Raw genomic sequence first — 25143 nt, forward strand, 5'->3', positions numbered from 1 at the left:
ATGGGTATCAGCCATTTAGCAGTGGGGACTATATGTGTTGTTCACTGGGTACTGACATGAGAATGTCCCTTTGGTGGGAGTCTTCGTACTGTTGCATGAATTTGTATAAATATTTGATGTTATGGATGACTTATCAGGTTTATACTTATTCTACTAGACCTCTAACAGAGCATGATGAAACCCTTCTTTTTCACACCTCTTTACAATAATAGAAGCAAAGTTTTCCTTCTTTTAAAATACTTCCTTCATCCCCATAGGAAAATTATTTTGCCACCCTTTGTTTTTTGTATTTTCACACATGTATATACAGTATGTACAGGCCCCTGCATACATGCACACTGGTGGCAGCTACGTTGTGTTGCTCCCAAAGAACAGGTTGGCCTTACTTAATGGCACCTCGCTTAAGGGCACCTTGCTTAAGGGCACCTCGGCAGTGCTCAGAAGGTGAACTGGCACGTCTCCAACCACAAGTTCACAGTCTGAAATTATTTAGTCTTTGTGTGCCTTGACCCGGCCACCTTCTGGTCCCCAGCCCAAGACTTAGTGGACTGACCAACTGCTGCCCCTTTGGTATTGATTGGCAGGGAAGTCTTAAAAATCAATTAAATAATTGTATCAAAAAGTTTAAACCATTTCATTGGCCTTGTCTGACATTATAATTTTGTGAGGCCTTGTGGTTAAGTAAGGTGAAATACACATATTTTGTGATTCAACTGCTGAAAAGTAAAAGAAAACACTTTGACAAAGTACTCTTGATGTTGATTTGAGAATGAATAATGAAGCAATGTGAAATGCTAATTCAAAGTGAGCTTTAGAACATCAAGACACATGGCCATAAATAAAATCTTTGTTCTCCTTCCTCTCTATAAAAACATCACTGGTTTTTGAATGCATACATATCAAAAGTCAAAAGCAGCATAAAAAAAGGATGCGCCAGAAAAAAAATCCATGTGTTTTAGAAAATAACCGGCAATTTACTTTTTTTCCCTTCATTTTGGTGCGTGAATGGAGTCTGAATGGAGAAGTGGAAATCCTTAACCTGAGTGCTGGCTGTGATCTAACTGTAGCTTTTTTCTCCCTCCAGGCCTCACAGGGCGTCTGTTGCAGTCTCTCTGCCTCACTAGTATGTTTTTCCTGCTACTTCATATCATCTATCAGATTACCATCAACAGCCTCCTGGCAGGAAAATCCATCGACCCAGACTTTAACTGTGAGTAAAGCTTTTATAGTCAATTATATATAGGCAATTAAGGCAGTGGTATTTGCCTTGTATGTTCAAATCAAAATGTCTCAAAGGTCAAAAATCCGCAGATGAGGTTGACTTCAGGCACATTGGTTTGAGTTTGCATTGTGACTGTGTTATTACTTTCCTTCCTCTCAACTTTAATTGATAGATTTTGTTAAGGAAGCAGCTGTAAAATAATACATACAGTAGGTTTTTGTATCAGAAACATTCACAAAAGGAATCCCATCAGAATTTAATCGCATCTGCAGAGTCTTTAGAAAGAGCTAAAGTAAGGGATGTTTCCTCCATTTAATTCAACAGCCACACAGATATTCTGTATGACTGAAGGCCAAACACAACTTGGTCTAACTGCCATTTGAGGATACAGTAATTCCTCGTTACTCGCGGTTAATGCGTTCCAGGACCACCCGCGAAACTGAAAATCCATGATATTAATCCATAATATTTATGTTATTATTTATGTGTAATTTAAATCTTTATGAAGCCTCCCCACGCTGATACTAAACCCATTTATATCTGTATTACCTTTTCCCACACTCTGATGGGCTGTTTAAAACACTTTTTTAAACTTGCAGAAGGAGCCGTGAGTTTGGGAACGTACTGTACAAATGGATGCTGTCAGCCAATAGCATGCGCGTACGGTCTAATGTGACTACAGCTCAAGGGAGACACTTGCTGGCATGACCAGAAATCATGATAATATTTATGATAAGAATGATCTTTTAATGCATTTTTCTTAAATATATATAGAGTATATACACACACACACACACACACACGCAAACACACACACGCAAACACGCACACGCACACACACACACACACACACACACACACACACACACACACACAGTAATCCCTTGCTTATTCGTGCTTCAAGATGCACGGCTTCACTAAATTGCAGATTTTTAGCAGGTAGTCATGTAGTAACATACGCACATACTATTGGAATGCAGTACACTTCCATGTAGTAAAGAAACAGTTTTTTTTAAATACAAAAGTGCCTGAAAAAGTCTATAGTGTGGGAAAAGGTAATACAGATATGAGGTGGTTTAATATCAGTATTGGGAGGGTTCATTAACATTTTACAGTAAATAAATTAAATCGTTTGTCGCTATTTTGCAGAATTTAATTTTTTGCAGGTGGGCCTGGAACACATTAACCGCGAGGAACCAGGCATTGTTGTGTGTGTATATAAAATATATATATATATATATAACATACGTTACATAAATTACATACACGGACTTAATTTTACCTCAAGAAAGTAATACATCGCCAGGATGTGCTTCAAAAAAAATTTGTGCATCCCAATGTGACGTTTATGCATCCCAAAAGTATGACAGAATATACAATAGAATTTGTATGCAAGGATTGAGTTTTGCTTATAGTACAATGTGAAAACTAAACAAACTTAATTTTAATAATTTTGTAAATAACAACGTCATAACTGTTTAGGTAAAAAGAAAAAAATATTAAAGCCTGGTAGTCATTCTAAAAGAAAACAGTTTTAGAAATAAAGAAAGATGCAATACAGTTTTTTTCACTCAACTGTTTTCTTTGCCTTTAATTCATATATTCTCCTGTGGACACTGCAACAAGCTCACAGATCTTTTGTAAGCTGCATCCTCATAATTTTGTCTCGGGTGCTGACGATTAGCCATGCCTCATCCATGTAACCAATCGCACAGAAAAACCTGTGGGATAGCAGCGTTGTTGTTGTTACGGAGACCAGGCTTCGCTTGGGGATAGCAGACAAAGCTATCACGCTAGCAGGCCGCGCAGCCCACTGAGCCGACCGGATATGCGACTGGGAAAAGCAGAGGAGGAGGACTGGTGATCTACTCCAACAACAGGTGGTGCACCAATGTTACAGTGACAGAAACACTGTTCCCCTGACGTGGAGTTTATTACTTTAAGATGTCATCCTTTCTACCTGGCCCAAGAGCACACGGTCATCATGGTAATCGTTAGCATTAGCAGCCGCCAGCTGCTAATGCTAACGTAGTGCTGAAGACCCTGCTAGCTGCAGTTAGCAAACAACAATCAGCACACGCGGATGGCATCTTCATTGTAGCCGGGCACTTTAATCACCTGTATTGAAGAACTGTGCCTCCAAAATTTTATCAGCATGTTACATGTGCAACATTTGGTTGTAACATGCTGGATAAAGTTTAAAGTAATATCAAGGAAGCATATAGGGCATCCCCTCTCCCCCGCCTCAGACAATCGGACCATCTGTCCTTGCTTCTGATCCCAGCATACAGACCCCTCATACAGAGAACACCTGCTGAGGTGGAGCCGTACAGATCAGGTCAAAAGATGCCATCCCACAACTACAGGACTCCTTCAGGACGACCGACTGGGACATATTTGCACAAAAGGACTTGAACACCTATACATCCACTGTTTACAGCTCGGCCAGATCAAATCTGAAGAGGGGCATAAATCAGACCAAGGCAGCTTATGCCAGAAAGGTTGAGGGACACGTCAAGGAGGCGAACCGCCAATGTGCTTGGCAGGGCGTCCGCGAGCTTTTGAATATGAACCGCTCCACCGCCAGCACCAGCTCAGACCTAGCAGAAGAAACTATATCTCTTTTTTGCGAGGCTTGAAGTTGGGGAGGTGCAGGATGCCCCCACGCTGCTACCCACTGACACCCTGACCCTCACTGTGAGAACAGAGGTCCTCCATGGTGTGAACCCATTGCAGAGATCTTTACATCCATCTTTGACCTCTCACTGGCCACCTGCACAGTCCCCAGTTGCCTAAAATCAACTTTTTCTTGGGGACAGGTACGTTGGTTGCTGATCAGCAGCCTGAAAAACTACATACCTGTGGATCTAACCTCCACAGTGATGAAGTACTCTGAGAGGCTGGTCCTGAGGCACATACAATCTCTGCTGCCTCCCAGTCTTGATCAACACCAGTTCGCTTAAGGGCCAACAGGTCCACTGGTGATGCTATCAACACAGCCCTCCACACAGTATGTGAACTTGTGGAAGACCTTGGCAACTATGCGAGGATGTTGTTCGTAGACTTCAGTTCTACCTTTAACACACTTGGTCCAAGCAGACTGTTGTTCAAATTGCACGGTCTGGGTATCGACGAGCACACCTGCTCATGGATCGGGAGTTTTTTCACGAACTGCAGTCAGTCAGGATGGGGGGTTACTACCCCTCAACCCTGGTTGTGAGCACTGGGGCCTCCCAGGGCTATGTACTCAGTCCAATGCTGTACACCCTCTACACCCATGACTGCGCCCTGATTAACAGAGGCAACGTCCTCGTGAAACTTGCTGATATTATCATGGTGGGGCTGATCACAAATAATGATCCCTACAAGGAGGAGGTCCTGAACCTCACCACCTGTTGCTCCCTCAACAACCTGGCACTGAACTCGAAAACCAAGGAGATGGTGCTGGACTTCAAGAGGAAGAGGGAGGATCCCCCGTCTCTTCTAATCTGGGGAGACCTGGTGGAACGGGTCAGCGACTTCAAGTTCTTGGGAACGCACATCTCAGAGGACCTTACATGAGGCACTAACACCAATGCCCTGGTGAAAAAGGCGCAACAGCGCCTATACTGTCTAAGGTCGCTAAGAAGAGTAAATGTGTCCGAGGACCTGCTGCTGTCCTTCTACAGGTGTCCTGTGGAGAGCATCCTCACCAACAATATACTGGTGTGGTTTAACACCTGCTCTCAGGCTGACAGGAAGGCTCTGGAAAGGGTCCGAAGGTCAACGCAGAAGGTTTTAGGTTCTCAGTTGTCCTCTCTGTCAGACATCTACAACACCAGATGTCTGTGTAGGGCCACAATCATCACCAGTGACAGTTCACACCCCGCCTACGGCCTGTTGTCACTGCTGCCCTCTGGGAACAGGTACAGATCCATCAAGGCACGGACCTCTAGACTAACCAACACATTTTACTCTAGTGTGATTAGAACACAGTACTCTGAAAGTAAGAGTTTACGTGTTGGAAGTCTGTTTCAGTTAAAAACATTGTGTAATGTCCTTGTTGCAATTGCTGCTACTGGCCCTCTGCCACGTAGTACATTGTACAATCTTGAGGGTTCATAGTAAATATATTCTCATAATTGCATGTTTTTGTACCTGTTTTATTTTTGTTTTGATTTTGTTTTTCTTGTTTTCTATTTATAGTTACTTTGTACTTGAACCTTTTGCATAGAGAGTTGTTGAAGAATTTTGTTGTACACTCACATATATTGAACTTAAAGGAATTCTATTCTATTCTATTATATATAAATATACTAAAAATGAAAAAAAAAGGTTCTGCTCTTCTGCAATATGTGTAAATAATGTGGTAAATGGCACTACCTTTTTTGTTTTGTGACATAGCTGTGTGACGTCTGTGAAAGGTGTGGCCACTGGGTTCTTCTGTGTGAGTGACAATAAAAGGACCAGGGCTGATGCTTCTTCAAAAGTACCTTTTTGTGTTCCATCTAACAGAAGTTATGAACGCCTCAGTCCTCAAAGGCTACATTGGTGGCAGCGGTGGGAGTCACTTGCAGTATCATGGGATGTTTTTATGCAAGTTTGATTAAGCAGAACATCACTGGCCCCTGGACTTTTCACATTTATCAGGCTGTAGCATTTGTCTCATGGACAGACCCTGACCTTGTACTAACCTGTACTAACATGTATTTCAGTGGAGTAAAGCTGCTTTTCAACATGAAACAAAATGAATATTTTGAAAATAAAAGTCTGGTGATAGTGTATGTTTTTTCCATTATGAAGACTTGAGACAATGAGACAAGGTCTCTACGAGGAAGGGATAAGTATCATCTGGATTTAAAATACCTGTAAAATAAAAGTAAATCAGTCTGTTGATGTGGGGTTCTTCAAAGGATGGTTCACAGACCTTCACATATCTTCTTCTTTTCCTTTCGGCTTTTCCCTTCAGGGGTCGCCACAGCGAATCAATTGCCTCCATCTAACCCTGTCTTCTGCATCCTCTTCTCTCACACCAACTACCTTCATGACCTCTTTCACTACATCAATAAACCTCCACTTTGGTCTTCCTCTAGGCTTCCTGCCGGGCAGTTCATAACTCACCATCCTTCTACCTATATATTCGCAATCTCTCCTCTGGACATGTCCAAACCATCTCAGTCTGGCCTCTCTGACTTACCTCTAAAACCTTTAACATGTACTGTCCCTCTGATGTACTCATTCCTGATCCTATCTCTCCTGGTCACTCCCAAAGAGAACCTCAGCATCTTCATCTCTGCTACCTCCACCTCTGTCTCCTGTCTTTTCCTCAGTGACACTGTCTCTAGACCAAACAACATCGATGGTCTCAACACAGTTTTGCACACCTTTCCTTTCATTTTAGCTGAAACTCTTCTATCACACATTACACCTGGCACTTTTGTCCATCCGTTCCATCCTGCCTGTACATGCTTCTTCACCTCTTTTCCACACTCTCCATTGCTCTGGACCATTGACCCTAAGTACTAAAATCCCCCACCTTCTGGATCTCTTCTCCCTGTGACCTCACTCTTCCACTTGGGTCCCTCTCATTCACACACATGTACTCTGTACTTACTGCGGCTAACTTTCGTTCCTCTCCTTTCCAGGACAAACCTCCACCTCTCTAGCTTCTCCTCCACCTCCCTGCTCTCACTACAGATCACAATGTCATCTGCAAACATCACAGTCCATGGAGATTCCTGTCTAACCTTGTCTGTCAGTCTGTCCATCACCATAGCGAACAAGAAGGGGCTCAGAGCTGATCCCTGATGCATCTCACCTCCACCTTGAAGTTGTCTGTCACACCTACAGCACACCTCAACACTGTCTTACAGTCCTCGTACATGTCCTGCACCGCTCTAACATACTTCTCTGCCACTCCAGACTTCCTCATACAATTCCACAGTTCCTCTCTGGACACCCTGTCATAAGCTCTCTCCAGATCTACAAAAACACAATGCAGCTCCCTCTGGCCCTTTCTGTACTCCTCTATCAACATCCTCACAGCAAATACTGCATCTGTAGTACTCTTTTTTGGCATGAAACCATACTGCTGCTCAAAAATGCTCACTTCTGCCCTTAGTCTAGTTTCAACTACTCTTTCCCATGACTTCATTGTATGGCTCATCAGCTTTATTCCTCTGTAGTTGCCCCAATTGCGCACATCTCCCTTGTTCTTAAAAATCGTCACCAGCACATTCCATTCCTCAGGCACCTTCTCACTATGTAAGATTCTGTTGAACAACCCAGTTACAAACTCTACTGCCACCTCTCCTAGACACTTCCAAACTTCCACAGGTATATCATCCGAACCAGGTGCCTTTCCAGTCTTCATCCTTTTCAATGACCTCCTCACTTCATCCTGACTAATCTCTGCTACTTCTTGGTCCACAGCAACCACCTCTTCTAGTCTTTGTTCTCTCTCATTTTCCTTGTTCATCAACTCTTTAAAGAGTTTTTTCTATTATAAAGAATAAAATTTAAAATTCAACAAATTAGCATTGCTTTTAGCCAAACTCTGTTTCATGGAGGTCCATTCTGATCCAAATACTATAAAACAACTCCAAAATCCATTGTCTTGTTTTTTGGGCCATGTCATGCCTCTCCAAAACATTAATCAAATTATTTTTTTAAGTTTTAGTAATTCTGTTCATAGTCCAAAAGACAAATAAACCAGTGCTTGCATTGACATATCCTTCTTGGTGGATTGAACTTCAGTGAATTACACTGTTACACATCATTCTCTTCAACAAACACAGTAGCTGTAGCTTATTTTGAGTCAGTCACACGTTATCATGTTGCTGTATAAAATCACTTTCCCAAACAGCTGCAATAGATTGTCTAAATTTAAAAAACAGCACACAGTATGTAGTATTTAAGTATTTACTGGATAGTATTCAGTTTTATGAGGTATTCAATGCTGGCAGTACGGCCCTGGGAATCAAAACTCCAGGCTGTTGGTGTACCTCTTTAGTCCATTCTCCAATATCTGAAGACATATATTAGATTGGTTATGATTCTGGAGGTACATTCATGGTCCTTATAGAATGAGTCCTCCTGTTCCATCCCATTCTGCTGTGCAACCATTAAGTTCAATATCTCAAATTCTGCTAGATATTTTGGAGTGGCATTGTATACAGACATATCCTTAAATAAGATGATACTTGTCCTCTGAAATCATGCACACTACCCGCATGTCTTCATTATTTAATTTCACATATGCTTTTTTGCACTTTGTTTAGGCAATTGTGCCAATTTTAGCATGCAAACACAAAGTTCATGTTACCTCAAGAACGTATTGCATCCCTTAGATGCGATTCAAAGAAAATTTGTGTATCCCAACATAATGTTTATGTATCCTGTTAGGTAAACGGACTTTTATCGCAAAGTCCACCCAGAGCAGTTGTGCGTGTTCAAAAACGGAAGGAGAAACAAGAAACGAATCATCTTGTTGATCAAATGTATTTGCCCTAATGCAATATTTCTAAACAGATCTGGGTTCTCTGTCCTTAACACAAAATCTTGTGTTGTATGAACCGCGACAGGGGGCAGGAACCACACGTTCAGAGAATCTCAGATATTTATTATGCACGTCACTAGGCTCCACCTTAAGGATCGGCCACTATACATTAGTTCATACACATCGTGTTGTTCTCTGATTGGTTGGTTGTCCCTTATACGGTTCTCCAATATCAGTCTCCACCTACAACAGAGAGCCAAACAAATTGCACAGCCGGCGCCCGCCGCTAAACGGTGGAAGCCCATTACACAATATATTTTGTAAACTCAAAAGTTATATCATTACTAAATAAAATTCAAAGTAAATACAAAACTTGAGAATATATATGATTATATATTTTCCTTCAATCCCAAAAGTAATAACAGAATATACGGTAGAAACCGTATGCAAGGATTGTGTTTTGCCAATAGTACAGTATAAAAACTAAACTATTAATTTTAATGATTTTATTGATAACGATGTCATAACTGTTTAAGTGAAGGAAAAAAAAAAAGGAAAATTATATACAGTGCGCCCTCGTTTTTTGCAGTCAATGCAATCCAGGAACCACACGCGATTAATGAATTCCTTGATAGATTGACAAACTGTTTATTATTTACAGAAATTTAAATGTTTATCACCCATCCAATATTGATATTAAACCACCTTCTATCACCTTGTTATTACCTTTGTATTACCTTTTCCCACACTCTTATCGACTGTTTAAAGCACTTTTTTGTCTCACGTAAGTCCGAGACTCAAGGAACCGAGCGAACTTCCAGATGCCATTAGCCAATAGCATGCACGTACGGTATCACATGACTACCTACCCAAAATCCGCAATGAGGTTAAGTTGGAAGCATTGATGTGGGAATGCTCGAGGGCGCACTATATTAGTTTTATCAAAATGTTAAAGCCTGGTAGTCATTCAAAAAAAAAAGTTTTGGAAATAAAGAAAGATGTAATACGTTTGTTTTTTTTTGCTTTTGCTTTTCACTCAATATTTTTCTTTGCCTTTAATTCATGTAGAGTATTCTCCTATGGACACCGCACCAAGATGAAAGAGCCTCCTCCACACAAATTACAGTAATATCTGTCATTAGTATCTTTTTCTTCATTAACTTTTGTTTTTATTCAAGAAAGCACTCATTTTCACTTGCTATTTCTCCAACTTTTGCATTTTTTCGTAGCCATGGTGATATCAATCAATCAGTCAGTCAACCTTTATTTGTATAGTGCTTAATCACATCATCAGACATTTCAAAGCATTTTAACACATACAAACCCACAGGACCTAACGGTCTAACTAACTCTTCGCTCTCTCACTGCAGCGTGTACAAAGAGCAGACGTTGTGTGTTGCTGTTTCAATTCTAATGAGGCAGAATCACGAAGGTGGGTCTCGTTACGAGAAACTAGTGCGAGATCCAAACATAATGCCGATTTCCGGGTTCGAAATTTAAGGGGAGAAATGGATAAATTGTAACTATTGCTGAATGGAAGTGCATTTTCCCAAATATTTTAATGCGGAAAAAGTTAGCACCGATTTTCTTAAAAATTGTAAGTATTTGAAGCTTGCTTCTCATGGACGCACATTGTCTGATGACTGTGCAACCCTGTCAAAAAATGCGTATCAAAGACACAAGGACGCACGCTAATGAGAACACTGCAAACAAAGTAAGGAATGAGTATAGTAAACATTGTTAAATGTCAGCAATGTCAGCCTGCTAGTTGTCAGGCTAGCAGGCTGACAGCTAACTGGTAGATCATCACTCTTGGCACTATCAGTTTTAAACATATTGGTGGCTAAAATAATGTGCCTCAAACTAATTATGATCAGTGTAAAACATAGTTTCTGCATTACTATATAAACTTTACCATTGCCCTGGTGTTGTACACATGCCAAGAATCTGTCAGTTCAAATATTAAAAGTTTAATTTCAAACAATAAGGCATACATTATAGTTGTTACTTTTTACTTGGTTGTTACTGTCATTGGAAAATAATGAAGCTCAGATTGGACAGAGATTACACATTTATTCACATTTTCAAAGAAAATCAGAAATCAAAAGTGAGGAAAATAAATGAATGATGTGTTTTAAATTAATAACCTTCTACAATTAACCTTCTATGTCATGGTGCTGAAACACAAGCCATTGTGCCATGTTTTTCTCTCTCACACACACACACACACACACACACACACACACACACACACACACACACACACACACACACACACACACACACACAGCAAAACAAAATGAGGATCTGTATGCATTGTTTATGTTTCTGTGTCTTGACCTTAATGTGATTCTGTTTTCCCTGTGTCTACATTCCTTGCTTCTTGCTTGTTGTGACCGTCTCCACCGGTAGAATCTTTACATTTCTATTTTTATTTTTGGTCCACACACGCAACAGGATGTCAGACATTACTCTTTGCTCCTTCATCCAAAGCCAATTTTGTGAGCAAATACTTTATCTCAGGTTTCTATATCTGGCATTAAACCCCCTGACACCCTTTTCCTTGTGACTGCCAAGTATAAACAAGGAGTCCTCCATTGTGAAGGTGGTCATCCTCCCAAATAACTCCACATCATTTCCTCTGCTAGCTGTAGCCAAATACACCATTAGAAAATTACACTGAGTTGAGTGTAGTTGAGGGAAACTTTCCAAAAGAGCGAGAGCCTCCAGCTGTCATGGCAGGTCAGTGAACGGTTACCCAATGAGCTGAAGCTGCCTTTGGAGTCATCTGAAATTTATCTGTAATGATTAAAAACTGCATTTACAAATGGTCATGAGCGTCTATTAATCAAGGAGCACCAGCTGAAGCACACCTAATTTCAGCTTACTTGTCAACTACTGTAGACTGACCTAAAAACAGTTTCCTGTCATTATCTAGTTATTTGCAACTATTTTCGATGCTCCCACCCATCTAAAACAAAAACAGATTTTAAGTTTGACTTTGTGCCTATCTGATGACAATGGGCATTTCCTTGCTCTTAAGAGTAAACAGGCTGTGTTAATGCTGGGTTGTCATCTGTTCCTGAAAGATATTTACCATTATGTTCGTACCCACACATATCCTGTCTGCAATTCCCCAAACATGAGGCAGTTTCTGAATTCTCCCTTTGGTCACCGATTGTGTGATTGTGGTATGGATTTATATATCAATTTACAAGTTGCTCATTTAGGGGTGCACTGAGAAGGAGCTGCCCGCCACTCTACCTCCCATTGAATGCCCCTTGTGTGTGCTTGTGTGTTCAGGGCCTGTACACAATTTGTGAACTACTAGCACTGGAGTGTGCCACTAATTTCCCCTATGGGATCATTCAAGTATATAAAATAAAAAAACAAACAAAAATAAAACAATGCTGTGTGTGTGTGTGTGTGTTACTGTACACACACACACACACACACACACACACACACACACACACACACACACACACACACACACAGAGGTATGAAAAAGTTTGGGCACCCCTGATAGTTTTCCAGATTTTCCTTTATAAATCACCGGTTGTTTGGATCAAAAAATCCATTTAAATATATCATGTAGCAAATTAACACATTGATGATTGAGAAGTGAAATGAAGTTTATAGGATTTACAAAAAATGTGCGAGGAGACAACATATGATTACAGACAGAAGATTTTCGACAATTGTCACGGACAATGAGAGATCACTGGCTAACAAGACTGGGGAGCTAAGCTAACAGAGTCTGACGTGCTTAGGTAACACATGGATACGATCCCAGATAACTATGTGTGAGGGGAAACAGGGAAGGTACTGGAGAGGTACGACGAAACGTGATTTATAACAATTTATTAACGAAATGTGCCTATAGGCATGCAGATAAAGGAGAGGAGAGGATGACAGAGTGGCTGGCAGCTGCTTTCTGGTGTGTCCGGATGAGCAACTTGTTTGGAGATGGTTCCCTTGCTCAAGGGCACCACAAGAGCATTCAGGAGGTGAACTGTCATCTCTGTAACTACCTGTTCTCATTCCAAATTTTTGGTCCATGGGTGGGTCTTGAACCACAACCCTCCGGTCCCCATCCTGAGATTTAGTGGGCTGACCTACTGCTGCTCTCACTGTGTTTTGCTTAGGTTTTCCTATTGGTTTATGCCTCTAATGAATGTTATATAAAGTACATCCAAAGCTTGGGGCAGATATGTGGATGCAGATATAGATTTCTTTGAGGACTTTAACAGACCAATTGGATGAGGGCTATGGGTGAGGCATTAAATGTTAAAGGTTATGTCAGGCTGATCGTTCAAATGGGCTCCTCCCATTACAGATGATGTCTACTGACCACAAGACCACCACACTCTGCCCCAACACCGGAGCTTATCACGTATTGTGAGGCTATTCCTGCAGTCCATTACCATTAGTCCATTACCATTTCTTAACCATGGGTGGATTCTAGCATCTTTCCTTGTTTTGGTAAAGTGTGAATCATTCTATTACTGGACTGAAGACCTTATGTATTTTGTTTTGGAGAAAAACACATTGTACTTATTTTAGGACTTTTTTGATTGCTATTGTTTATTTTAGAGGTATTAAACCATCGTCCCACAGAAACAATTTTATTTTCTTTCTAAGTTTTATATTTTACTTTAGAACTTACTTTTTTTAATTGTACAGGTATTTTAAGATCAGCAACATTTTACTACACTGTCAAAACAGGCAGATTTTTCAGTGTCGTTGAGGGGACATCTTCAAGTCATGAGCTGAAATTTTCTCTGGAAGTATAACAAAAGCCAGTCAATCTTTGGCAGCTTCTCTTTACCAGTTGAATGCCTGAAAATCAGTGACATTCAGCAACACTTCAGCCTGTCCAAGTTGTGGAAACAAAGCTCATGCCTTGGTTTTATGTAGGTTTTCTCAACGGTGAGCACAGTGAGATGAATTTGACCTGAAAAGGGAATACTGCCTAAACTAAAAAGTGATGTAAAGATTTTTAAAGGAATCTCTCAGGGTCTTCTGCAGGCTCTTTTATCTTCATGTAGTAATAGTGACAAATAAACAGCAATTATTGTTTTTTATTGTTACTTATGTTGTGTATATAGTAATGGAAAATTAATCTGCTTTTACTGACTGTGATGTTGAAGTAACTAAACTAGTAATGTTAATATTCACTAACTGGCCTCATGTTTTTGTTCAGGTTCAACATGGGAGAAATCCGTAAGACAAATTGGCTTTGAGAGGTAAGATAACAATAAAATCAACTCCTTCTCAACAAATAAATTCATTTTAGTAACCTCTCACCCAAAAATGACACTTGTTTTGACAGTATATTTATTTCATTTTAGGATTCAATTGACAAGAGTTTTGAAATACACAATAAAATCTCCTCTGACGTTTGCTTTTCTGACCCCTGTCAGAAAAACAATGTTTCTCCTAGTTTGGTACCAGTTAGGTGCCCCATTGCCTGCAAATGGTCAAATTACGGCAAATGTTTTACAATGGATCAGAGTATCATGTTTTTTCTTTAATGTGTAATGTGCAGCATGTCTGCATTAACATGGCAGAAAATAATAGGTGTATGTCATATGTTATATGGGGCGGCAGTGGCTCAGTGGTAAAGCGGGCGGTAGAGCGGGTCGTCCTATGATTTAAGATCGGCGGTTCGATTCCCGCTCCCGCCCCCACAAAAATACCCGGAGGTGAGCTAACAGTGGGAGGTGTCAGCTCATCTCCGGAGCACTGCCGAGGCACCCTTGATCAAGGTGCCGTCCCCTTTACAAATTGCTCATTTGAGGCGCACCAAGAAGGAGCTGCCTGCCACTCTACCTCCCCTGCATGCCTACAGGCCCCTTTGTGTGTGTGTGTGATACAGGGGCCTGTACTCACAAATATGTATGCATGTGTTTGTAATCAGTAGCTAGAGTGTGCTTTCTTAATTTCCCTTTGGGGATCAAACCAGTATATAAAATAAAAAAATAAAAAATAAAAAAAATATTTTCATTAGTGCTGTCAGGCGATTAAAAAATTAATCTAATTAATTACAGGATTTGTAATTAATAAATCTAATTAATCATATTTTAATCTCATACCTGCTAAAGGCCCCCAAGTAAAGAATTTGAATTCTAGGACGTTACAACATTGTAGTGCATGACTAATCAATAGAATGCACCAAGAAGAGAAGATTTGAAATCCACATTTTTATTGGTTAAGTGTGCTTTATAAATGAAATTCAAAAGAAAAAAGGCCAAGCACATCAGCAAACCAGGTGCATTTCTCAAAAATGCAATACAATTAAATACAGTTAAATAAAATAAATAAAATTCAGAAATAAAATAAGGCTGAGTCTCAAATTGGCACATAAGCAGACTCTCAATCAAATGAATACTAAAGCTGACTCAATACAGCAATTCAAAATGAATAGTATAACGTGCCTCTAAATAAGCCAACATCAATAGCAAGATGCCAACAGGGCAGGCATTTCCTTTAAAAGGGTAAGCTAACGTTACAGGAACTGACAACAGACAACTCTGTGCCCTTGACATGTTTTGCATTTAAATGACATGTTAGGCTGGAGCTGCTTCGGTGATATGAAAATTCTCTTTTACAAAAGGTACAAATCACTGCGTTTTTGTTCTTTTTAGAAATAAACTTTTCGTCCAAAGGTCTGAGTGGGCTTGCCTCACTCTCCTGTGTTGCGTTAAATTTTATAGCGTGTTAATTTGCTGCGTAATTAATTAATCTAATTTTTAGATAGATAGATAGATACTTCATTAATCCCGGAGGAAATTGCATATATCCACTGCTCAGGCATTACATAACAAATAATACTGGATAAACACCAGGAGAAAAGGAAACACTGACATCACAGGACATACCACAAGACATACACTACACTAACAGACAGGCACATGCAGCACTAACAGGACTTATATACTAAACTATAACTAAAATATAAACAGTATAAAATTTAAAAATATTACAGTATTAAAATATAAACAGTATAAAATAAAATCTAAACAGTACAAAATTGAATTAAAATATAAAACAGTATAAAAAAAATAAAAAAAATAAATATATATATATATATGTATAACAGTATAAAATTAAATTAAAATTAAATTAAAATTAAATTAAATCCATTTTCAACCCCGTGCTGACCTCGCCACCTCCCCCCCGCTCCTCCTGAGAGAGTCATTTTACCCCCTGATGGCACGGGGCACGAAGGAGGACCTCAGCCTCTCTGTGGAGGCGCTGTGTGACAGCAGTCTGCCGCTGAAGGTGCTTCTCTGCTGGGAGAAGGTGGTGTGTAGGGGGTGCCTGGTGTTGTTCATGATAGCCTTAATTTTAGACATGGTCCTGCTCTCCAGAAGCATATCCACAGAGTCCAGGCTCAGCCCGACCACTGAGCCCGCTCTGCGGATGAGTCTGTTCAGACGGTCCATATCTCTTTTCCTGGCCCCCCCACCCCAACACACAATGGCATATGACAGCACACTGGAGACTACGGACTGATAGAACATGAAAAGGAGCTTAGGACAGATGTTGAAGGAGGCCAGCCTCCTTAGGAAGTACATCCTGCTCTGCCCCTTCTTGTACACACAGTCCGAGTTGAGTGACTAGTCCAGTCTTCTGTCTAGCTGCAGTCCCAGGTACTTATAGTTTTCTACCACCTCCACCTCACTGCCTTTGATGATCACTGGCTGTGGAGAGGGAGGTGCCCGCCGGAAATCCAGAACCATCTCCTTTGTCTTGGAGACGTTGAGCTGGAGCTGGTTCTGTTGGCACCACTCCACGAAGTCAGCCACCAATGCCCTGTACCCCCCCTCATCACCCTCCCGGATACATGCCACTATCGCGGTGTCATCGGAGTACTTCTGTATGTGGCATGTATCCGAGTTGTGCTTGAAGTCTGATGTGTAGAGGGTGAAGAGAATGGGGGACAGAACGGTCCCCTGTGGCGCCCCCGTGCTGCTGGTCACCATAGAAGACAAACAGTCCCCCATACGGACGTACTGGGGTCTGTCCGTTAGGTAGTCCGTAATCCAGCTCACGAGGTAGGGGTCCACAGCCATGGAGGTCAGTTTATCCTGCAGGAGCTGGGGCTGGATGGTGTTGAAGGCACTCGAAAAGTCGAAGAAGAGCACTCTGACGGCACAGCCCCCGGCGTCCAGGTAGGAGAGTATGCGGTGGAGGAGGTACAAGACAGCATCGTCAACCCCAACCTTGGCCTGATAGGCAAACTGGAGAGGGTCCATAGCACCCTGCACCTGTGGACGCATGAGCTCCAGGACCAGTCGCTCTAGGGTCTTCATTACGTGGGCGATAAGAGCGACCGGTCGGTGGTCATTGAGCTCAGTAGGGCGTCCTTTCTTGGGTACAGGGACAATGCAGGAGGTCTTCCACAGTGATGGGACCCTCCCCAGCCGCAGACTGAGGTTGAACAATTGTTGCAGGGGGTCCCCTAGTTCCGAAGCACAGGCTCGGAGGAGTCTTGGGGAGACCTTATCTGGTCCAGCCGCCTTGTAGGGACGGAGCCTCCTCAGCGTTGTCGTCACCAGGTCTGCAGTGATGATGGTCTCGTTCGTGGTGGGAGCAGGAGGTTGTGGCGAGGTTGGAAGTCCAGTGGTTAAGGTGGGGCCGTTGAGCTTCGCAGTTCTTGGAGTGGGCTCGGGAGAAGTGGCAGGGGTGGAAGGAGAGGAAGCACAGGAGGAGGGAGCATCAGTGGAGCGGTCTGTAGGGCCAGGAGAGGCCTGTAGGCCAGGAGAGGTCTGTAGGCCAGGAGAGGCCTGGGACGAGGAGCCGGGAGTGGTAGGGGATCTGAACCGATTGAAAAAGCTGTTAAGTTCATTCGCTCGTTCAATATTCCCCTCCACAGTGCTGCGCCCTTTCCCGTGTCCGGTGATGGTTCTCATCCCATTCCAGACCTCCCGCACTTGGATGCGCCCCAGCTGCTTCTCCAGCTTCCTCCTGTACGCCTCCTTGGCCTCCCTCAGGCAGAGTCTCACTTCCTTCTGGGCCTTCCTCATCTCCTCCTCGTTCTTGCTCCTGAACGCCCGCTTCTTCCTGTTCAGGACAGCCTTGACTTCCTTGGTTACCCATGGTTTGTTGTTGGGGTAACACCTGATTGTCCTGACAGGGGCCACGGTGTCCACACAGAAGTTCATGTAGTCGGTAAAACACTGAGCTGCCCCCTCAATGTCTTCCCCATGTGAGCCCACAATAACATCCCAGTCGGTGGTCTGGAAGCAGTTCCTCAGCATCTCCTCTGCTTCCAGGGACCACCTCCTACCTGTCGTGTTGTTGCTGGCAGCCGTTTCACCAGTGGGATGTAGGTGGGCTGTAGGTACACTAGGTTATGGTCTGATTTACCTAGTGGAGGGAGGGGGGTGGCGGTGTATGCCTCCTTAGCATTAGCGTAGAACAGATCGATGGTTCTGTTCGTCCGTGTGGGACAGTCTACACACTGGACCATTGTGGGGAGAGATGAGTCCAGGGTGACGTGGTTAAAGTCACCGGTAATAATGACGAGCGCCTCCGGGTGCCGGGTCCGAAGAGCAGAGGTGGTCCCACAGATGGTCTCTCGTGCAGTCTCAGGGTCCGCCCGTGGAGGGACGTAGACGGCGAGGACAATGACGTGTGAGAATTCACGCGCCAGGTAGTAGGGTCTGATGCTAACAGCTGTTAGCTCCAGATCGCGGATCGCAGATATTTATGTTATATATTTTTAAAAATATATATATTTAGTATAGTTACGCCAAGTCAAGGAGTAACTGAGCCATAACACAAATAGGCCCCATCTTCCCATGTCCCACGGAGCCACCACACGAATGATTGAAGTATATAAGGAAAATCAGAGTTGTTGTTTACAAGAACTACATATCAAACATGTTGAGCTCATTTCAAGTTGGACTAATGCCAAAATAACAAACAAAACAATCCTATCTGCAAAAGCATAATGATTAACCTAACAGAAAAAACAAATGACGAGATCTGACCTTCCTAACGAAATTAAACAGGAGAAAAGGATTACTAAATAAACCGGCAATCCAACTCTACTTTTCAACTGAGACTAAGCAGTTTATACAAAACCATATGTGAGGGATAGGATGGGGATCTGCTGGCTGCTGCCCTGCTGCCCTCGAACGACTGCCATCTTGGACCATTATGTATCTGGCAAGGCCTTGGCATAGCCAATCGAGAGGAGAACAGGTGCGATCCTCCAATCACCATCAAGCAATGGCACAGGCTAATCTGCATACATAAGGAGCAGACAGAAAAACAAGGAGCGAAAGGACAATCCCAACACACGACGCTAGTCGTCACAACAGGTAGTTCTTAACCTATGAACAGCATTAGTTCCTAAATGGCTGTTTGTCAAATGAATTGTTTGCCATTGTTTATCATTATTAATTAAATTTCAATCTATAATTATTATTTGAGGTCATTTAAATGTCATTACTAATCTAAATAAAAAAGTATTACTCCCTGAGACTTACCAACCTATAAACTTACCAACCTATAAACGAAATAAAATGCTGTAGAAGATTAATGTAATTTTTACATCTCTACCTCTGCTGAATGAATTTTAACCATTCTATCCAGGGGGGTGTAGAGGTTATGCCCAGCTTTAATCCAGTGAGGTATTATACTGAACTGACATGAATGCTGATGCGCTTCCTGTTAATCAAAAGACCAACATGCCGCTTTATGCTTGATTACTCTGTTTTATCTCCGTTAAATTTTGCAGTTGACCAATAGTCAGTATCACATAGCAAAACATTCAGAGTTCAGTGTTCAGCGGTTAATGATTCAGGGCACATGAAAGCCACATTAATCAGTGCAGAGCATCAGAGCAAACTGTTCACTTAATCTTATATTTGCTTTCAATGTTATTTCGATGTGACGTGTAAAGTCTTCATCTATGGGGTGTTAATATTACGCTGCTTAGCATGGGTTGTGGCAGAAAGTGTAACTACAGTAGTCCGATATGGCAACGCATGGTTTGTATCTATGAGTGTTCATACATTGGATGTTCATATCTTTCGGACTACCTGTAGTTGTATACATTTTCCACTAGTGCTCAAACCGTGATAAATCTGTTCTGTTTCCCTCCGTCAGCTGTAAGTGTATTTTCTGGGAGAGAGTGAAATCAAAGGAGGAGGTTTGTGAACATGGACAAATGAAACACTTCTAAACTGTCTCTGTCTGTGGACTCCCGACAAAAGTTAAACCCAGTTATAACTGACTCTCACCTGCTATTGTGCATGACCCCTCACATCTAAATGATTGCGTTAACCCTGGTTGTCTAAGTACAGGAATGTTCAAACTCAGCAACATCCTTTATGTAGTGTTCAACACCCCTCAATGGATGGCATATTGTAAGTGGCAGGAATAGAGCCATAAACTTTTCAACCAACTTTCATTTACCTGTTTACCTTGTGTTGAAGATAATATACAGTATATATAACTTGTTCAGCTGAAATTGGAGTGCAGATGGATGTTATCTGACTTTGACTTTCTGTATGGAGCAAAAAGCAGTGCTACATTTCGATATATGACACTACAAAGAGAATTCACAGTTGTTCTCTTTACAGTTTTGCAGCTGTTGTCTTTTTATCCAGAAAGATTTTTTATATTAGTTAAGTTGACCTTTACACATTTCCTTTAAATAATAAATGTTAACGAGGTTTCGAAGAGATTTTGGGGACTCTTGTTTTTGTGGTTTTCTGCAAAACTTCATGATTAATTAGTTACCTACAGCCCCAGGCAGTGAAGACAGGCATTAATGTTCATGCTATTGTAATTCTCACATGGTAAACAGGGGAAAATAGGAGTCATGAAGAAGGTGCCTGAGTCCTCTCTGGCTCTGAAAGTTTCCATCTCTTTCATCCATGTGACAATGTACAAGTCTTCACAACAATTCAGTGCATGGAAAACGCCATTCTAGATTTAATGAATTTTCCATTGTATTAGTTAGGACTTCTGAGCTTGTTAAATTTTATAAGCTTTGTATCAATTCAAGGCTAAAATTAAATGACCAGTTCCTTCATAACATATTTTTTACAACCTGCTCTGCAGAATGACCAGCATTTAATTTCTTGTAAACAGTTTAACTACGCATTGGGCTGCTGCATGAAACACTTGATGTACAAATACAGGAAGCAGTAATGTGACTATGGTAAAAATAGAAATAGGTTTGGGTGAGAAAATTACATTTTAAAAGTTTTGAATCCTGTTCAAGTGCATGTAATCATGACACCTCATAAAATCTGTTCCCAGGCTGCACAAACTGTACATCTCACTGGATTGTTTGAAGTATGTTTTCCATGTTTTGTGGCTGTCATGGCAACATGTTATTTCAACATCTGGCTACCACTGTTAAGGCTGCTCTTGAACAATCCAATTTATTTAGTTAGGGTGAATAAACTAATCAAGTAACAATGTTGAAAACAGATGTTTGCTAACAGGTACAGAAACACTTCAATTCAGAGGTTTTTTTTTTAATCGACAATAAAAAGCACATGGTGTGCAAATGCCATGGGTATCTTCTAAAGTTATTGCAATTTTTATTGGAGAAAGCATGTTTCTCACAGTAGAAAAAACCCAAACACTCCCATTGTCTTTTATTTTAATGGAAATGCTCTAACTTTTTACCACCAATACATGTAAAACTCCTGGACCCCTGACCTATTTTGGCCGTTTTTTGGTACCTTTGATATTTGTCTCTATATACCACATTAAAAATGATTTAACATACACATGCTTGATATGTTTATCTTTAGCACAACTTCTGCTATATGAAGAGATAGTTACTATTTCCCTAAAACTTACTTTATTGACATATTGGGGCAAAATAGACACACAGTCAAATTCGAAAATGGAAAAATTGAATTTTATTTCACATAAAAACCAAAAACATGCTCATCGAATTGATTTTGAACTCCAAAAAGTTTACCATAGGCTTCTAACATAACTGTATACAGTTTGTGTCACTTATGCCACTCTTCAAAGGAGTTTTTCAAAATAAGACACATTGCCACATGAAATGCACGAGTCGCGAGACATGTTTGCATCACATATCAAATGCATCACGAGACATGTTCAAATTACGTGAATAAATACATCCCCGCTTGTACGATGGCGACTATATTGGCAGAAATACAGCGCCTGCCATCTGATTATACCAATATTGACTATACCAATAATGTGCTTTCAACACAAAACGTTAGAATAACAGTTAAATCATGGAAAAAAATCCAGATTCCCATGCATTGATGTGTACAGGTAGAGGCTTTCCAAGTGAGTGCTGTTTCAGTCTGTGTGAACAAAGATTGTTGGGGCATAAAGCTCAGCTCACGTGAACAAGTAAGTATATCGTATATGTAGGAGAGATATGAGATGAAGAAATGTGGCAACTATCTCTGCCATATTTGTAACTCATGACAAGCAACCACGGTTTTCTGAGAAAGTTTGGTGCGTATTAGTAGTGATCATCTTTTCCTGGTGAAGTTCGTTTTACTTTGTCCCATTTTCTATCACATGGTTGTTATTCCAGCCTGCTTTATTATATTAAGATTTAGATTAGGATTACTTTATTAATCCCAAACTTGAAATAAATGCTCAAAAATCAAAATTTTTGGACAGACTTAGGAGATGCTGAGATCCACCATCACTCTCAGAAAATAAAAATCTGCTCTCTTTCAGTGTGTGTCCTCTGCTTTCTGTTCGTTCCCAGTGTGGTTGGTGCAGATGCAGGGAATGGTATTCGAGTGTTCATTCCTGACATTGGCATGTTTGTGACCAGCTCGGCCATCTGGCTGCTGTGTCGCAGTTTGGTCCAGAAGAGGTCGTCTGAGGACTTGGCCCAATACAATGCCGATTTTGAAACAGAAGAACAAGTAGGTCTTTGTGGATATATATTTGTATTTCTACTGTCTTTCTTTTCCATTGCATGCTCGGAGAGAGTGTTAGGAAATGAGTGAAAAGTGTAGCGTCTGTGCCATTTTCATTCAGTTTATTTGTCTTTTTTTTTTACATGTTCTCATTTCTGTTTAATATAGGCTAATCTTAATCACATTTGGTAGCTTTTGGTAATCTGGCCGCTCAAAGGGCCAGTATGTCCGTGAGCTTTGGGTATGTGTGGTTAACACACCGGCTCACCATCATGCTAACACCGGCTGTCATCTGCTCAGTGAAAGAGGTTAGTTTGGTACTAACCAAGAGGTTAGTTTGATACTAACCTCTGATTAGGAACACCTTTACCCCTGTTCTCACCCTGGCTAACTCAACCAAAAAAAGTCCACACTTGAATCATCTTGTGTCCTTCAGTAGACAAGTTCTCATAATCCCCCCCAAAAGCTAAATATTACACCGGTTTTCAAAGTGGATAACTTCGATTATACAGTTCACATCACCACAGAAGGCTTGAAGTGCTTCAGGTGCAGAATGGAGGGACACTTCATCTGCTCCTGTTGCAGGGCTGGAAAGAACTGAAAGAGAGGCCTTACTTGTCTGTAGTGACTTCCAGTCCTGCAGTCTCGGTTTCACAATCTTCAGGTGGGTGAGTTCCAATTCCATCCCCTGCTGAAAAATCACAGACCACCAACCCGGAGCCACAAAACATGACCCAGGACACAGATGACAAACCAATGGATAATGTCAGTAATAGTTCACAGGGTGAAGTGGTGCAGGCTGAGGGGGCCAGAGAGACTGCTGCCAGGATGGTGGAGTCTCTACTGGAGGAGGATGAAGAAGAGGATATAATGATAGAAGACTTAAAAATAGCTTCTAAAAAACCCCCCACAAAAACAAAAAGTGGTAAGTGGTAAGTTTTTCATTTGGCTTGGATCACATCTCTGTTGATAGCGTGGTGCGGTAGCTGGACGCCACAGAAGTTGCACAAGTAGCCCAACCCCTCCAGGATGGCACATCAATACGTGTCGTTGCAAAAAGGTTTGGTATGTCTCCCAACACAGTCTCGAGCATGGGGGAGATTCCAGGAGACAGGTAGTTACTCCAAGAGAGCTGGACAGGGCCATAGAAGGTCCTTAAACCATCAGTAGGATCGGTATCTGCTCATTTGTGCAAGGAGGAACAGGATGAGCACTGCTAAAGCCCTACAAGTACATTACAGTTAAAGCACAAGAACAATAAAGATAAGAATATTTACCTTTGTGGTGTTAAGCAGTTGGCATACGTGAATGTTGGAGAGGGAGAGGAGGAGGAAGATGGATGTTACTGCGTTTGTTTCGCGTTCGACTTCCAAATTTTGTTCGACTTCTAAGACAAAAAATTTCCAAATTTTTTGATCGAATTCCGATTTGTTCGATGTCTAAAGCGTTCGAAAACCGAGGTTTGCTTGTACTTTTAAATCATGCTCTGTTTTAGTGGAAGACATTATGTATGGCCACATTTTATAAATACTGACATAGCTTGAAAGGAAGGCAATGGTTTTTGTCTGTGTGTATGCTCCAACCGTAGGCACAAATACAGTGGCTTTTTTAAAACTTTTGAACGAGGAAATTCCGAAATACAACAGAAGTGAGCACCTTTTTTTTCAGAACTGGATTTTATTTGCATGGAAACCCAATTTTAGAAAGGGACCACCAACGACCTCATGCTGCATCAGACGTAAAAAAATAAAAGATTTTATGGAAACCAATGAGTTGACTCATGTGTAGAAAAATTTCAAGAGGACACATTGGCAATAGATGTGAACATAGGGAAAACGCGCTGTTCTTGGCATGGGTGGAAAGGTTTTATTGCTTTTCCCTCCGTTATACTGTAGTGTTTTTAAGAACTACTTCATTTTGAAGGCAGGTTTTACAGAACCTACTTTAGTTCATTCATAACATAAAAGCAGGAAGTGCTTTCCGGAATTGTAACATCACTTTTATCTGAATAATGTTTTAAAACTGCTGTTATTGCTTTTTGGAATGTTGTGCTTACAGTACACTCACAACATCTCTGGTGACGTGGTCTGATCTAACAGAAATCTGGGGAGACATGTGGAAGAACTGCAGATTCCAGCAGAATCCGCAGGAGTCATAAGACCCATTATAACCCTCAAGGACACAAAGCATGCTTTAGGTGGTTGGCGTGCCCATGGAGAGTGCTATGGAAGTAGTAGGTTTAATAATATTACTGTGATGGATGCTCCCTCTTAATTTTTGTTTGGGCTGGAGAAAAAAAATGGGCAAGGGACGTTGATCTGTCTACATATGGATGGTATGATGCTGCAGAGCAGTGTCGATATCCCTGAATAGGCAGCAGGGTTCTATGAAGAACTGTTTCACGCTGAATACAAGAAGAAGCCTGAGATGTTGACATCATTTCTCTGGTCTGCCAAAGGTGTCAGCAGAAGATATCGCCCTGCAGGAACTGTTTGAGGCCTTACAGAGGATGAAGCCTTGTAGGACTCCTGGCCAAATGTCTA

The 25143-nt window shown here is 41.4% G+C and overlaps 1 protein-coding gene across 1 annotated transcript in view; it reads left to right on the forward strand.

Moving 5' to 3' along the window:
* LOC137612591 (piezo-type mechanosensitive ion channel component 2) overlaps positions 1-25143 on the forward strand; it is a 199792-nt gene that overhangs the window by 12025 nt on the left and 162624 nt on the right. Inside the window, exons 3-5 of the mRNA XM_068341199.1 lie at positions 1085-1210; positions 13906-13948; positions 22444-22606. Of these exons, the coding sequence (XP_068197300.1) occupies positions 1085-1210; positions 13906-13948; positions 22444-22606 (332 nt within the window). The remainder of the gene's footprint in view (positions 1-1084; positions 1211-13905; positions 13949-22443; positions 22607-25143) is intronic.

Source organism: Antennarius striatus, chromosome 18 (genome assembly GCF_040054535.1).
Source record: "Antennarius striatus isolate MH-2024 chromosome 18, ASM4005453v1, whole genome shotgun sequence".
NCBI classification, from domain to species: domain Eukaryota; kingdom Metazoa; phylum Chordata; class Actinopteri; order Lophiiformes; family Antennariidae; genus Antennarius; species Antennarius striatus.